At 39.6% G+C, this 14,529-nt stretch overlaps 1 protein-coding gene across 1 annotated transcript; it reads left to right on the plus strand.

The window, feature by feature from the left end:
* The first annotated feature begins 6,489 nt into the window (after window positions 1-6,489).
* Window positions 6,490-7,554, plus strand: LOC132890115 (POU domain, class 3, transcription factor 4-like). Its single transcript, XM_060926903.1, has one exon. It carries the CDS (start codon window positions 6,490-6,492, stop codon window positions 7,552-7,554), a length of 1,065 nt encoding a protein of 354 aa, XP_060782886.1.
* Window positions 7,555-14,529: the final 6,975 nt, after the last annotated feature.

Here is a 14,529-nt window from a genome sequence, read left to right on the forward strand (position 1 = left end):
CTGGGTAATATATGTGAGAATCAATGGTCTATAAAGACATCAACATCTACTTAAAGTGTAAACTCTATAAAACCATTGACATAGAAAGTCTGTTGTGATCATTTTATTGCTTCAGAGACTGTATATAGGTTTGCAATCATAGAACTGAGTGACCTTTCTCTGGTAAAAAAAAAAATAAAATAATAAAATAAAATTATTGTACTTGTGGTTTGAGCTTCGTTCGTATAGATTAGTAGCCCATGTGTGAACACATGTGACACACACACACACACAAAAAAAAAGTGCAGGTGCAGCCCGAAACTCTTGCACTGTTGTCACCTCTTGTTCTGGTCCTTCACATTGTTCAAAGAGTTAGCCTGAGAGGTTTGTAGAATAGAGATCCATTACAGAGCAGTTCCTCTCAGTCCAGTATCCTTTGTATCTGGATGGAGAGGAAAGGCACGAAGAGTTTGTTTGAAGTTAAAGAGATGGTAATTTGCTTCAAGATATGAAGCACATTAGAAACTCCCACACTGCTATGACCTCATACACAGAGTGAGAACACTGTACACTTGGATTGTAAAATGAAATTTCTCATTCTCAGCTAGCAATAAAAGGACAGCAAGAATAATATGCATTTTTAGATACGATGTGCAACATATATTTTTGTTTTGGGAACTTTCCGAATATCATCTGCGGCATTTTGGTGAATTGGAACAGTAGGGTGCATCAGTTGCCCTCACTTTCATAAAATCTGATGCATTTTTGTTTGGGTGTTCCTTTTCACCAATAAAGACATCCTGTAAAATATTTTGACCATATTCAAAAGTCTAATGGTGGCACCATGAGGTTCATTTTTTGCCAAAAAAAACGCTTATTTTATGTTTTTGTGTAAGGTTTGAATCACAATGTTGGACTCCATTTATTGATTTCTTGTGACCCAGAGATCATGTTAAGAACCTTTGCAAGGGATTGAGAAGCATTAATGTGATTCATAATACATTTGTATTGTTTAAAAGTAGTTGAACAATGATTCAATGAACAGCTAAAACTCAAACTGTGCTTGATAATATATTTAGAATATGTACTAAAAATGTGTATCTAAGATATTTGGTATACTCTATAAGGTGCCATAATGTTTCATGAAAAGTGATCGAAATTTTGTCATAAAAGTCATAAAATAGCAGCTTTTTCCATAACTTTGAGCTCCTGGTGCCACCATTAAACTTTTGAATTTTGTCAAAATATTTCACCCAGTGTGTTTTCTTACCAAAAGGAACATAAAAACAAAAATGCATCATGATTGGAGGAACTTTTCATTTTTAGGGGACAACTGTTGCACCCTATGGAACAGTGTTTATTTTATGTTTATTTTTACATTTATTTTCATTTGATAAAATCGGGGGCTTGGATGGAAATCATATGTCATAATTAATAAAATTATTATTATTACTAACTAGTTGTTGAATGTGTTTAATATAAAACCACAATAATTCAAAAATATGACTAATGCCATCAGTGTCAGTCATATCTATTAATGATGTTAACATGGACCTAATGATGGTTTTAATAAATAATATTTCATAAGATGAAAAGTTCAGGGATAAAAGATCCTGTAAGCTGACAGTCATCATTGTGCCAAATGATTTGATGTAACACAGTTAATAGCCTGGGAGCAAAATATTTATACCATATAGGGCCTGTTTATATTTTGCCAACCTGTGGATTTAATAATGTGCTTTAAGAATTGTGCTTAGGCATACTAAATACAGATGATACAAAGATTTAGTAAGAATGTGATTCTAATAAGCATTACTTTCAGAAATTCAGTAGCAATAACTACTGCGAAAATAAACTTCATTGTGTTTCATCAGATCGTTTATCATAAATTGAAAACAGCGTTTTGCAATGGAGCTTCTCAGAAAAACAAAACGGATCAGCATACTTGTGACTTAAATATTTGCTTATATTGCATAATCAAATCTACTCTGCTTATTAGTACGTTAATTAACGCCATTAATGTACCCAGCTGAACGGTAAATTACAAAATGTATAGCTTCTGCACAGTGTTTTATACAAGTAGTGTAAAATATATCGCCCTCTCATTTTTAATAGAAATAAAGAGGAAATTTGGGTGTTTTAATACGAAAGGCTTGCTGTAAATTTGGGCTTTGACATGTAAATCGACAATACACTCTAAAAAATAAAGGCGCTTCATGGAACTAAAACAAGGTCTTTGAAGAACCATTCAATAAATGGTTCTTTAAAGAACTGTTGCATGAACGGTTCTTTGAAGCCCTGAAAAAGGTTCTTCTATGGCATCGCCCTGAAGAACCGGTACTGGCCCCATTATTTTTTAGAGTGTAGTTTGACCTTGAATGTGGATTATAACAGAGAGACCGGTGAAAATAAATGCGTCCGTTTTGCAAGGTTTTAAGACTGAACCTTTACAAACTCCAGTCCCACTGTAGAAAAAAAATGCAATTGTTTAAATGATGATTATGTAGGTACTTAGTGCAGTAGGCCTAGACCCAGAGGTGGAACTAGTCAGTGAGGAGGTTGGAAAAAGTAGTCTAGCACAAACATGACTGTGCAGAAGAACGGATTTGTTCACTTTGACATATAAGAGAACTTGAGCGCTGCGCATCGCCCCGTACACACAGCCCTCAGGACTTAAGTTGGAGACGAAACAAAGAAGGGAGGCTTCATAAATTATGGATGTACCTTCATTTACTATGAATTCCTCTAGGGATGAAGCATACAGCACTAGCTGCATGGAGTACTGCTACTCACCCCAGTCTCTGTCCTACATCCTCTTTGTTTTGGCGTTACTAATGCATTTCTTCCAGAGTGGCATCCCTGCCAAACTGCCTTGAGGTCTCATTTCATTGGACTAAAAGCACCAAGCCGACTCTGTTTATACTCTGTGTGTGTGTGTGTGTGTGTGTGTGTGTGTGTGTGTGTGTGTGTGTGTGTGTGTGTGTGTGTGTGTGTGGTGAGGAAAGTGTGCAACTGTCTATTACACTCCCTAAAGCTATTTTAATTAGCAAAAAAAAAAAAAAGGCTACAAAAAACCTTATGCCAGTATTGGGCAACAGAATTTTCATTTTTCCCGTCAATAGCATATTTCTTTCAGAAAATGGATTATAAATATTGCATTATTATTATTATTATTATTATTATTATTATTATTATTAATGTATAATAATAATAATAATAATAATAATAATAATAATAATAATAATAATAATATTTTAGTAGTATTATGGTACAATATCACTACTTGTAAATTTTAACAATTACCTTTCAAATGAATAAGCGCGAACCCAACAGATATTGGGATGATGATGCTTGTAATTATAATAAATTTTATTTAGTGTAGTAACAGAAAATTTTCCAAAAAAAAATGGGGGGGGGGGGGGGCATGAACAGAAGACATTTCATTTAAAACGCAGTTTAAAAACGCAGAGGTTATTTATGGCGCAGAGTGTAAAGAATGAAGCGGGTTGTTTGTTTGTTTGTTTGTTTGTTTTCGGAGGCAGCGCACGGTCATGCTCATGTTAAAGAGGTCATGACGCGCGTGTGACAGGTCCTGACCCGGGCACCTTGCTGCTGCACAGCGCGAGCTCCACAGAGCAGACGCGATCACCGTCCAACCGCCTCACGAGCCTGAAACATACCAAACCTCAACAACGAACAATACACGTCTGTTACATGGCAGTAAAAACTGATGGTTTGTTTGAAAGTAGGTTTTTATGAATATGAATAATATGGCTGGTTTTATGCATTTTATACTCAATATATTTTGTCTTATTGAACTTCAAATTCATCGCAGTAGACTATGTGTTTGTTTCTGTTTGTTAAAGAATATGTAGCCGAAACTAGTAAATAGACCCTAGACATAATAATAATAATAATAATAATAATAATAATAATAATAATAATAATAATAATAATAAATGAAGATGCAGGAATTTTTAAAGTTTGACAATCCGGGTCCCCCCCCCCCCAAATAAATAAATAAATACATATCCGAAACATATTCTTCACTTTTTTTCTCACTGATTTAATAGATCGCGGGTTTCTTTTATTTAATTTATATTTTGTATGCAATGTATTTCTCACAAAATACGTTATCGCCAGAATTTTATTGATTAAAAATAAGTAGAACACCACATTCATAGGCTGCTGTATAAATTGTTCATTTTTATTATTCCTATTATTTATTTGTCGAACCGTTATTTCGGAAGTTGCTCAGATTTTGATGCTGTATCCTAAGTGCATATGAGAAACCTTGCTTATCCTTGCTCTCACTATTTTTGTTATAATTATTATTGCTTATTATTATGAGACTGGTACTCCTATCGATGCCCCAAGTGTACTCTGTTGTAACTGTAGCACATGAGGCACTGGGCGGTCCGATTTTTCCGCAGCGTCCAGCTTGGGCCCTCTTTTCAATGAGGCTCTTTATTCGGCTCGGGACGCGGATTTGCCTTTTATTCAGCTCGCTATGGAAACGCGAATTGGGAGGGAAAAATGTGCGCCTGAATAAAGGGCCTCGGCCTGAGAGCAGCATCTGTTACACTTGGAAACTTAGACTATGGAGTGAGGACGAGGCAAGGAGCCTACTCGTTCAGTCCCATAGCTTTATTTCTCAAATGTACACGCTATCACAATTTAAAATGGATATTAAAAATCACAAGATGTAAATAATTCTCGAAAAAAATCACAATTTGTAAATAATTCCCAGAAAACCTCAGTCTTGTGGTCTGCATTATTGCATTTGCATTACACGGACAGCTGGAATATTATACTTGATAAATCACAAAACGCATTCAGTAATATCAGAATTAAAATTATTCTCTACCTGAACTCATAAAGCCAACAGTAGCATATAAGCGCTTATGATTTATTATAAGAGCATGGGAAAACGTTTCCTATGATTCCAGCGGCATTGTATCCATATTTCCGTCACCACTTCAAAGGCTTTGCAATAAAGCTATCCGTTCACGTCATTGAAGTAAAATCAAAGTATTCTATAAAATAACATTTCTCCAGAAAAAATATTATTTTCTTTCGTGAAGCCAAAAGGATTCAAAAATGCTGTGAATATAATTTAAACATAACAAAGTGTACGGAAATCTCAAATAAAGAAACGGCAGAATGTTTTTTGCATTTTAAAAAATCAAGTGCTTTTTATAGAATGCTGCCCTTAATTTTGATTCTCTGTTATTAAATATGGTCCAGGTTCACTGGGTGAAACTATTACTTAGTAGATGAATAGGATGAAATTCAAATGTCTCTATGCCTTCTCCTCTCCATTTCCTCCCTTATGATACACTGTCACACAAATGTATGTAAGCCATCTACAGGATGTGTTTGTAAGAGTGCAAAACGCTCACCTGTTAAGGGCTGATAGCTTCCTCACTATTTCCTCCTGATCTCTTTCCTTAGAGAAGCTTCAGTCTTTAATGACTTTCTGGTGACTGGTAGCCTTCTTTTATTTCTGCTAAATGTATGAAAATGTATGCAAATTTAAATCAAGCTTAACCTGGGAGCTCTTGCAATATATTTAATGGAATTTCAAACCAATAAGGGGTCTCCAATGTAGTCTTCTAATGGCAAATATAATTACGCAGCTAGGTAACCTCTGAAATATGCAAAGATGTGTTTCTCTTTTTTTTTTTCAACTCGGTGAAGACCTGTCGAGATTCTTAAAGACCTAGGTGCAAGATTCCAGAGTTGTTATGAACCACAGAGAATATTTTTGGAGCTCACTGGGAATAAACACTGCACATACATTATATATATATATATATATATATATATATATATATATATATATATATATATATATATATATATATATATATAGTGTGTGTGTGTGTGTGTGTTTAAGCAGCTATAAGAACTTTGCTATTTATGGATTCAAGCTTTCGTAGACAGATTTCGTGTGCATTGCTCATTTGATGGATGCATGCCATTTCTTCATTTGACCAAACGAGCAAATGTAAATTGTAAATAAACGGAGCCATCAGCAGGACGAACAGATGGCTTTGCTAGGGAGAAGAAGAAAAAACTACACTGAAAATGAACAATCAACTTTTTCAACGAAGCAGACAAATGAAGACAGTTACAAGTTGATGTCAATGAATGTGAGCGAGAAAACCGGGATAATGGCAGAGTCTAAAATAGAGAGGACACTCCAGTAAATATGATCGACATATTAGACAATCACTGCGCTGCAAAAAGGGCAAATGCATAGATTCACTTCCTGTTTTGTGTCGTTTTACTCCACAAATGCTCGGGTATCGTCGGGATTTAAGAGGCCTCCCACTTCACCAGTAGCTGTGACACACCAGCAAGGCGGTGAGCCACGTTTCGATTGGCCGTCGCGGCTGCCAGTCATTTCACAAGCTGCCGCTTTGGCTCCAGAGTCTGGGAGATGTCAAAGGCTGAAGCTGCTCCCTTAGCCACATTATAACTAGTAGGGGGGATCTCTGGTAAGCAATGGCCACAGCTGCTTCGAATCCCTACAGCATTCTCAGCTCGACTTCCATGGTCCACCCAGACGCCTCGGTCATGCAACAAGGGGGGAGCCCTTTCCGAAACCACCAGAAACTGCTCCAAAGCGACTACCTGCAGGGTGTGCAGAGCAATGGACACCCGATCGGGCACCAGTGGGTGAGCAGCTTAGCCGAGGGCAGCCCTTGGTCGGCGTCGCTCGAGCAGCAGGACGTAAAGCCGGGACGGGAAGACCTTCAGCTCGGGGCGATCATCCATCACCGCTCGGCGGCGCATGTGGCGCACCACTCGCCGCACACGAATCATCATGCGGGCGCATGGGGCACGTCTCACAACTCATCATCCATCAATCTCTACTCCCAGACGGGTTTCTCTGTTAACGGCATGCACGGAGGTTTAACGCCGCCGCCGCCGCCGCCACCGAGCTCTGCTCCGACCCAGAGTTTGCATCCCGGACTACGCGAGACGCCCGAGCCCGGCGAGCTGGGAGCGCATCACTGCCACGATCACTCGGATGAGGAGACGCCGACATCCGACGAGCTCGAGCAGTTCGCCAAACAATTCAAACAGCGCAGGATAAAACTTGGCTTCACGCAGGCCGACGTCGGACTGGCACTGGGCACGCTTTACGGCAATGTGTTCTCGCAGACCACGATCTGTCGCTTCGAAGCACTGCAGCTCAGCTTTAAAAACATGTGCAAGCTCAAACCGCTGCTGAACAAGTGGCTTGAAGAGGCTGACTCGTCCACAGGCAGCCCGAGTAGCATCGATAAGATCGCAGCACAGGGCAGGAAGCGCAAGAAACGGACGTCGATCGAGGTGAGCGTCAAGGGTGTGCTCGAAACCCACTTCTTGAAGTGCCCCAAACCAGCAGCGCAGGAGATTTCGTCTCTGGCAGACAGCCTGCAGCTGGAGAAGGAGGTGGTGCGCGTTTGGTTTTGTAACCGACGGCAAAAAGAGAAGCGCATGACGCCGCCGGGAGAGCAGCAAGGACATGAGGTTTACGCACACACCGTGAACGCGGACAGCTCCTCGTGCCGTGATCTCTGACCAAGAGCGCGCTCACAAAACCGGAATCTTTTGGGGTTTGTTTGTTTTTTTCTTTTAATGGTGGCTCTTGCTTCTCCAACTCTCGGTCCTTTTCGCTTTCATATTTCCTTAATGACAAGAAGCGAAAGTCTGTGAGCCCCAAAACCAATAAGCGAGATGTTGCCCTTCGGTTTTTGACTTTCTTTCCCGCGAGATGGGCATTAATGCGACAAAAACAAAAGTTTATTTGAATCGCAAATGTACGTTCTTTACCAAAATGTTCTTTTTTTTTTGTATCACAGCAAGAATATGAAAAAATATATATATTGTGCCTATTAAAAAGACCTCCCAGCGCCTTGGTTGTAAAAAAAAAAAAAAGCCTACAATTATACATCAGGTTGAGTAGGCTGGTCATTTTTACACATGTTATCGCATGGTCTTTGTTTTTATTTGTCAAGTTGCGTAGCTTTCCATGCGCTAGTGTTTAACTTGCACATTTGTGTAATAAGAAGACAGTGATTTGTTATCTGATGTATTCAATTTCAGTCGATTTCCATCGCTGAATTCTGTCGACGGCCATTTTAAACCTCGCGCTTTTAAAGCTTTCATCTCAAAGTATTTTTTTTATCACGTTTGTTTTATTTTACTCGCATCACTTCACTGCAATCAAGTCATGACCGTGTACTTTTATTTCCGTGCGATATTATAAGGCAGAAACAAGTACAGCACTTCAGGAGCACGGCGTTAGTTTGTAGAAATGTTGCTCTGAAAAGCAACGCACAAGCAAACAAGTATTATCTCATGGTTGTGTGGGGTTGTTTTTAGTCATCCATCATTGACCATATTACTGTGTACTGAACACTAAAACCGAACAGAAAGCTACTTTGCCAGCGAAAGCGTTGCGCTACACTTATAGCCTAGACTTATTTTATTGTACACCTTCAGTATCTAAAGTTTTATAATCTTAAATACTCCTGGTATTGGTTCGTTTCCTAAATATTTTTTCCAATACTGTACAGTTTTGTATATTACAAACTTTTTGAATTTATTAATTTAAACGAAATACCGTTTAGTTATTCATGCACTTAGTGATGTAAAAAAAAAAAGATATTTTCATGAAAGAAATTGACGTTTTTGGCAGTATTATTCCAAATTTAAAAACAGGTCAAGCGATTATTTATTTTCAGTATAAAGCTTGTATTATGTTTTTGGAGCAAACTGTATAATGTATGTTGGAATTAAACAACTTGTTGATATAATTTGAGTTCTAGCCTACATTATTATTATTATTATTATTTCTTTTTTTTTTTAATTAATTCAACTATCTTTACTATTTATTTGACTAATATGTCGTGCGATTTGTCATGCATTTTAAATGAGAACGAAATGTATTTCATACTGGAACTTAAAATTAGCCCAACCACGGTTATCGATACTACATTTGATAAGATAAACTAGAAACCCAAAGCAGAAGTGTTTTAAGCGTGCAGTGGCCGTAAGACTGGAATAACGTCTTTCACCTTAACCGAGGCCTATTGCCGAAAGTCTGTTTGTTTGCACGGGAGAGAGGGAGGGAGAGGGGGAGGGAGGGAGGAAGAGGGGAAGGGTTGCCTTGAAATGCAATGCCTGAGTTGAATACTAATTCAGACTAATATATGCATTTTCTCAGCCTGCAACCTTCAGGCCCATGGGGAGGTTTGGATGAGGAGCCAAGGAACTTAAATAGCAAAGTGTAGTCTGTCATGAGAAAAAGATTATACATGGAAAATTATGTGTGAAAGTTGTATTTCAGTTGCTCTATGGAGCTGTACATTTATAATAATAATAATAATAATAATAATAATAATAATAATAATAATAATAAACATTATTATTATTATTATTATTATTATTATTATTATCAATCATCAGTAGTAAAAACAAGTGACCATAAACGAACCAGACACAGCAACTTCACTTTCCAGTTCATCTGCTGTGCAGAAAAGCTAAGGCTTGTTTACAGGCGGAAAGTGACGTCTGGGATTTGCATAATGACTCTCCTCGCGCTGCGTCCTTCCGGCTAATTTGTCCAGCGCTTCCGGAGTGTGCACGTCACCACAGGAGGTCGCGCCTCGCGCGCCCCAAGCCAAAGTTTGGAAGATTCTGCTTTATTCCCTAAATATCTAGGCTATATTTTACACCCAGATATACTGGTTCAGAAAACTAGCCTCGAAAGACCTGCAAAATTTACCTTCATTCCATGACTCTCAGGGAAATGAAACGGAAGATAGTCTTTTCCCCCCCTTTGGCCGCACTTCCGCCAAGAAAACTAGAAGAACTTATAACCGGAATAAAAACAAGTAGCCTCCAAACCATTTAGTAATTTGAAATATCTACATTAAATAAGACACTAACCTGCCTATGTTTGAGACAGTTTGCATATTACTTTCTCAAAGAGGACCACAATAAGAAAATGCAACTATTAAAACATTTAAAATTATTTTTAAAAATAGGCCTATCCATGATTTTTGCTGTTCACTTGCAGCTTTCATGTGCTTTGTGAGGTCATTAGGCAATGTTGTGTCCTCCTCTGGCTCAATTCACGCGTTTCTCTGCGAGATGCGCGTCACACGTGACCGTTAAACGCGAGTCTGCGCGTCTGGCTGCGCACTTTGCAGTGTCTGTTTTCCGCACGCGCGTCATTGAAGCGTAGCCTGTATAGAAATCCACTGCATTCACCATTATACTTCGGCTACTATAGGCTGTGAGCTTAGTTTGGGTGTGAAGCCAAAAAAAAAAAAAAGCCCACTGTTATTATTAGGTTATGGTATGAAAAATCTGCCACTACAATCTGATTTTTTTTAAGCGTTTAAATTTGTAAATTAAGATTTGAAGTTGTATTAGGTCACATTAGAATTGTATGCCATGGCTTGAATATGTATCCAAGGTCTCAAATTCAATTTTGGAACAATCGGGTGTAGAAAGTTGAAATTCACCCCCAACACAATGTATTTCAAACTCACATTCGAGTTTTAAAAACACTACAATTCGGAGACTTGGGAAAAGTGAAGGAGCACATCTCATCGTCTCAATTTCAGCCATTAAGCACAGCGAGAATGTTCAAATAAGTGAAAAGACTAATCACATGTGTGTTCCTTTGCTAATTGTTTGTATTTCAAGAACTGAATTTGAAATGCATCATGAATTGTGAGTAAAAAAAATACATTTCAATTTCACACCTGATTATCATCTCATTCATCTCATTATCTGTAGCCGCTTTATCCTGTTCTACAGGGTCGCAGGCAAGCTGGAGCCTATCCCAGCTGACTACGGGCGAAAGGCGGGGTACACCCTGGACAAGTCGCCAGGTCATCACAGGGCTGACAGACACAGACAACCCGAACATGCAAACTCCACACAGAAAGGCCCTCGCCGGCCATAGGGCTCGAACCCGGACCTTCTTGCTGTGAGGCGACAGCTCTAACCACTACACCACCGTGCCGCCCCTGATTATCATAAAAATGTAATTTAAAAACTTAGTACATGGGGCGGCACGGTGGTGTAGTGGTTAGCGCTGTCACCTCACAGCAAGAAGGTCCGGGTTTGAGCTCCGTGGCCGGCGAGGGCCTTTCTGTGTGGAGTTTGCATGTTCTCCCCATGTTCGCGTGGGTTTCCTCCGGGTGCTCCGGTTTTCCCCACAGTCCAAAGACATGCAGGTTAGGTTAACTGGTGACTCTAAATTGACCGTAGGTGCGAGTGTGAATGGTTGTCTGTGTCTATGAGTCAGCCCTGTGATGACCTGGCGACTTGTCCAGGGTGTACCCCGCCTTTCGCCTGTAGTCAGCTGGGATAGGCTCCAGCTTGCCTGCGACCCTGTAGAACAGGATAAAGTGGCTACAGATAATGAGATGAGAACTTAGTACATCAGTTGAAGGCATGGAATACAATTTCAATTTGATTTAATTCAACTAAGTTCAACAAAACTACTTACAAATTCAAATTAAGTTTATATATATATATATATATATATATATATATATATATATATATATATATATATATATATATATATAATTACACACACACACACACACACATGTGAATTTTAAATTCAGATTGCAGCAGCACATTTCTCACTTCACAGTATTAGCTCAACATTAAATTTGATTCCATAAAGTAAAGTAGCATTCCACAGAAAGCAAAATAAAAAGAGCTTATGAATTGTATGGGGGGGACTTTTGCAGTATTCAAAAGAGCAAAACCCAGGCCGAAACATACCTGCGCACATCAAGCCTAGCCTATAAGCCATGATAAAATATTTAAAAGTGTAGTATACATCAGCACAAAATTTAGTGTAAAAATTTAGTTTTTAGTGAAAAATTAAGCTACATGTACTACACAAACATCAAGTCAATTCAAATTTATTTGTATAGTACTTTTAACAACAGACATTGCGCAAAGCAGCTTTACAGAAAATTAAAGACTTTAAATATGAGATAATTTTATCCCTAATTTATCCTCGATAAGCAATCCTGTGGCAACAGTGGCAAGGAAAAACTCCCTCAGACAACATGAGGAAGAAACCAGACTCAAAAGGGAACCCATCCTCATTTGGGTGATAACAGATAGCATAAATAATTTGCTTCTATAACAGTGTCCTATATAGTCACAAAATATAACTGTTTAACCAGAAAAATAATTATAATTTAAACATGAACTTTGTTTTGTTGAAGTTGTAAACTGTTCTTTGATGGAAACTTGAGTGCAAAACTGTTCGTGACAACTGCAGTCCTAAAGTCAGCAAGTCAAATGTAGTCTTCAGCCATAGATTCATTACTGTAAGTGTCCAGAGCCATCTTCCAAGTGTGACTTTCGACTGTCCATATGGGACCATCCAAAGTGATGAGACTCCAGCTAAACATAGGGCATCAGGATGGATCAGGTGAGTCCAAGGAGGAGAAGAGGTCAGCATCACTGGTGTCTCAGGATTGGCAAGCAACTCAACAGAGACTGAGAGAGAGACAGGTTGTTAGATATGCCCACTGTCACCTAAAGAGTAAGAACAGTATACATTTTGCACTGAGTGCAGGGATTCTGGCAAGACTATGACAGCACAACTAAAAGGGAGAGCCAGAAGGTAACACAGACATCAGGGAGCCCTGGGACATAAAGCAGTCAACAAACCCGAGAGAGAGTGGGGTGGGATGGGATGAGAGCATCCATACATCCCAGTTTACCAAAACACACACTATGCCTGAGGACTCTCCAGATCTACTCCTCATCTCATCTCATTATCTCTAGCCGCTTTATCCTGTTCCACAGGGTCGCAGGCAAGCTGGAGCCTATCCCAGCTGACTACAGGCGAAAGGCGGGGTACACCCTGGACAAGTCGCCAGGTCATCACAGGGCTGACACATAGACACAGACAACCATTCACACTCGCATTCACACCTACGGTCAATTTAGAGTCACCAGTTAACCTAACCCGCATGTCTTTGGACTGTGGGGGAAACCGGAGCACCCGGAGGAAACCCACGCGGACATGGGGAGAACATGCAAACTCTGCACAGAAAGGCCCTCACCGGCTACAGGGCTCAAACTCGGACCTTCTTGCTGTGAGGCGACAGCACTAACCACTACACCACCATGCTGCCCAGATCTACTCCTTTACCTAATAAAAAAACATTAACAAAAGGCTTGACTAAAAAGATATGTTTTCAGCCTAGACTTAAACACAGAGACTGTGTTTGAGTCCCAAACACTACTTGGAAGGCTGTTCCATAACTGTGGGGTTTTGTAAGAGAAGGCTCTGCCCCCTGATGTAGCCTTCACTATATGATATACCAGCAGATAGCCTGCACCTTTTGATCTAAATAGGCGTGGTGGGTCATAAAGGACCAGAAGCTCTCTCAGGTAATGTGGTGCAAGACCATTCAGTGCTTAAAAAGGTCAATAGTAGTATTTTTCAATCAATGCAAAATTTGATTGGGAGCCAATGCAGTGTGGATAAGACCAGGGTGATGTGGTCATATCGTCTAGTTCAAGTAAGGATTCTTGCTGCTGCATTTTGAAATACCTGGAGCTTGTTTATGCACTTACTGGAATTTCCAGACAATAAGGCATTACAATAATCCAACCTAGAGGTAAGAAAAGCATTAACAATTTTTTTTCTGCATCATGTAGTGACATATTTCTTATCTTAGCAATATTTCTGAGATGAAAGCAAGCTATCCGGGTAATGTTATCGATATGAGTTTCAAACAAAAGACTGCAGTCAGTGATCACACTGAGGTCTTTTACTGCTGCGCGTGAAGAAACAGAAAGGCCATCCAGAGTTACTGTGTAATCAGAAAACCTACTTCTAGCTGCATGTGGCCCTAGTGCAAGTACTTCTGTCTAGTCAGAGTTAAGCAGAAGGAAGTTAATAAGCATCCAGTGTCTAATGTCCTTTATACATTCCTCAATTTTATTAAGCTGGTGTGTCTCATCTGGCTTTGCAGAAACATACAACTGTGCATCATAAGCATGACCGTGGAAGCCAATACCATGCTTATGAATAATATCACCCAGAGGTAACATATATAAAGAGAAAAGCAGTGGACCTAAGACAGAACCTTGTGGAACACCAAACTTTACCTCAGTATGTCTACAAAAATCAGCATTTACATCAACATACTGATAGCGATCAGTTAAATAAGACTTGACCCAGGAGAGTACTGTTCCCTTAACTCATCTCATTATCTCTAGCCGCTTTATCCTGTTCAACAGGGTCCCAGGCAAGCTGGAGCCTATCCCAGCTGACTACAGGCGAAAGGCAGGGTACACCCTGGAGAAGTCGCCAGGTCATCACAGCGCTGACACAGACACAGACAACCATTCACACTCTCATTCACACCTACGGTCAATTTAGAGTCACCAGTTAATCTAACCTGCATGTCTTTGGACTGTGGGGGAAACCGGAGCACCCGGAGGAAACCCATGCAGACACGGGGAGAACATGCAAACTCCGCACAGAAA

Source organism: Neoarius graeffei, chromosome 8 (assembly GCF_027579695.1).
Source record: "Neoarius graeffei isolate fNeoGra1 chromosome 8, fNeoGra1.pri, whole genome shotgun sequence".
Lineage (NCBI taxonomy): Eukaryota > Metazoa > Chordata > Actinopteri > Siluriformes > Ariidae > Neoarius > Neoarius graeffei.

Excerpts from the sequence above, each read along its gene's own strand:
- LOC132890115 (XM_060926903.1), top strand. The coding sequence starts at position 6,490 with ATGGCCACAGCTGCTTCGAATCCCTACAGCATTCTCAGCTCGACTTCC.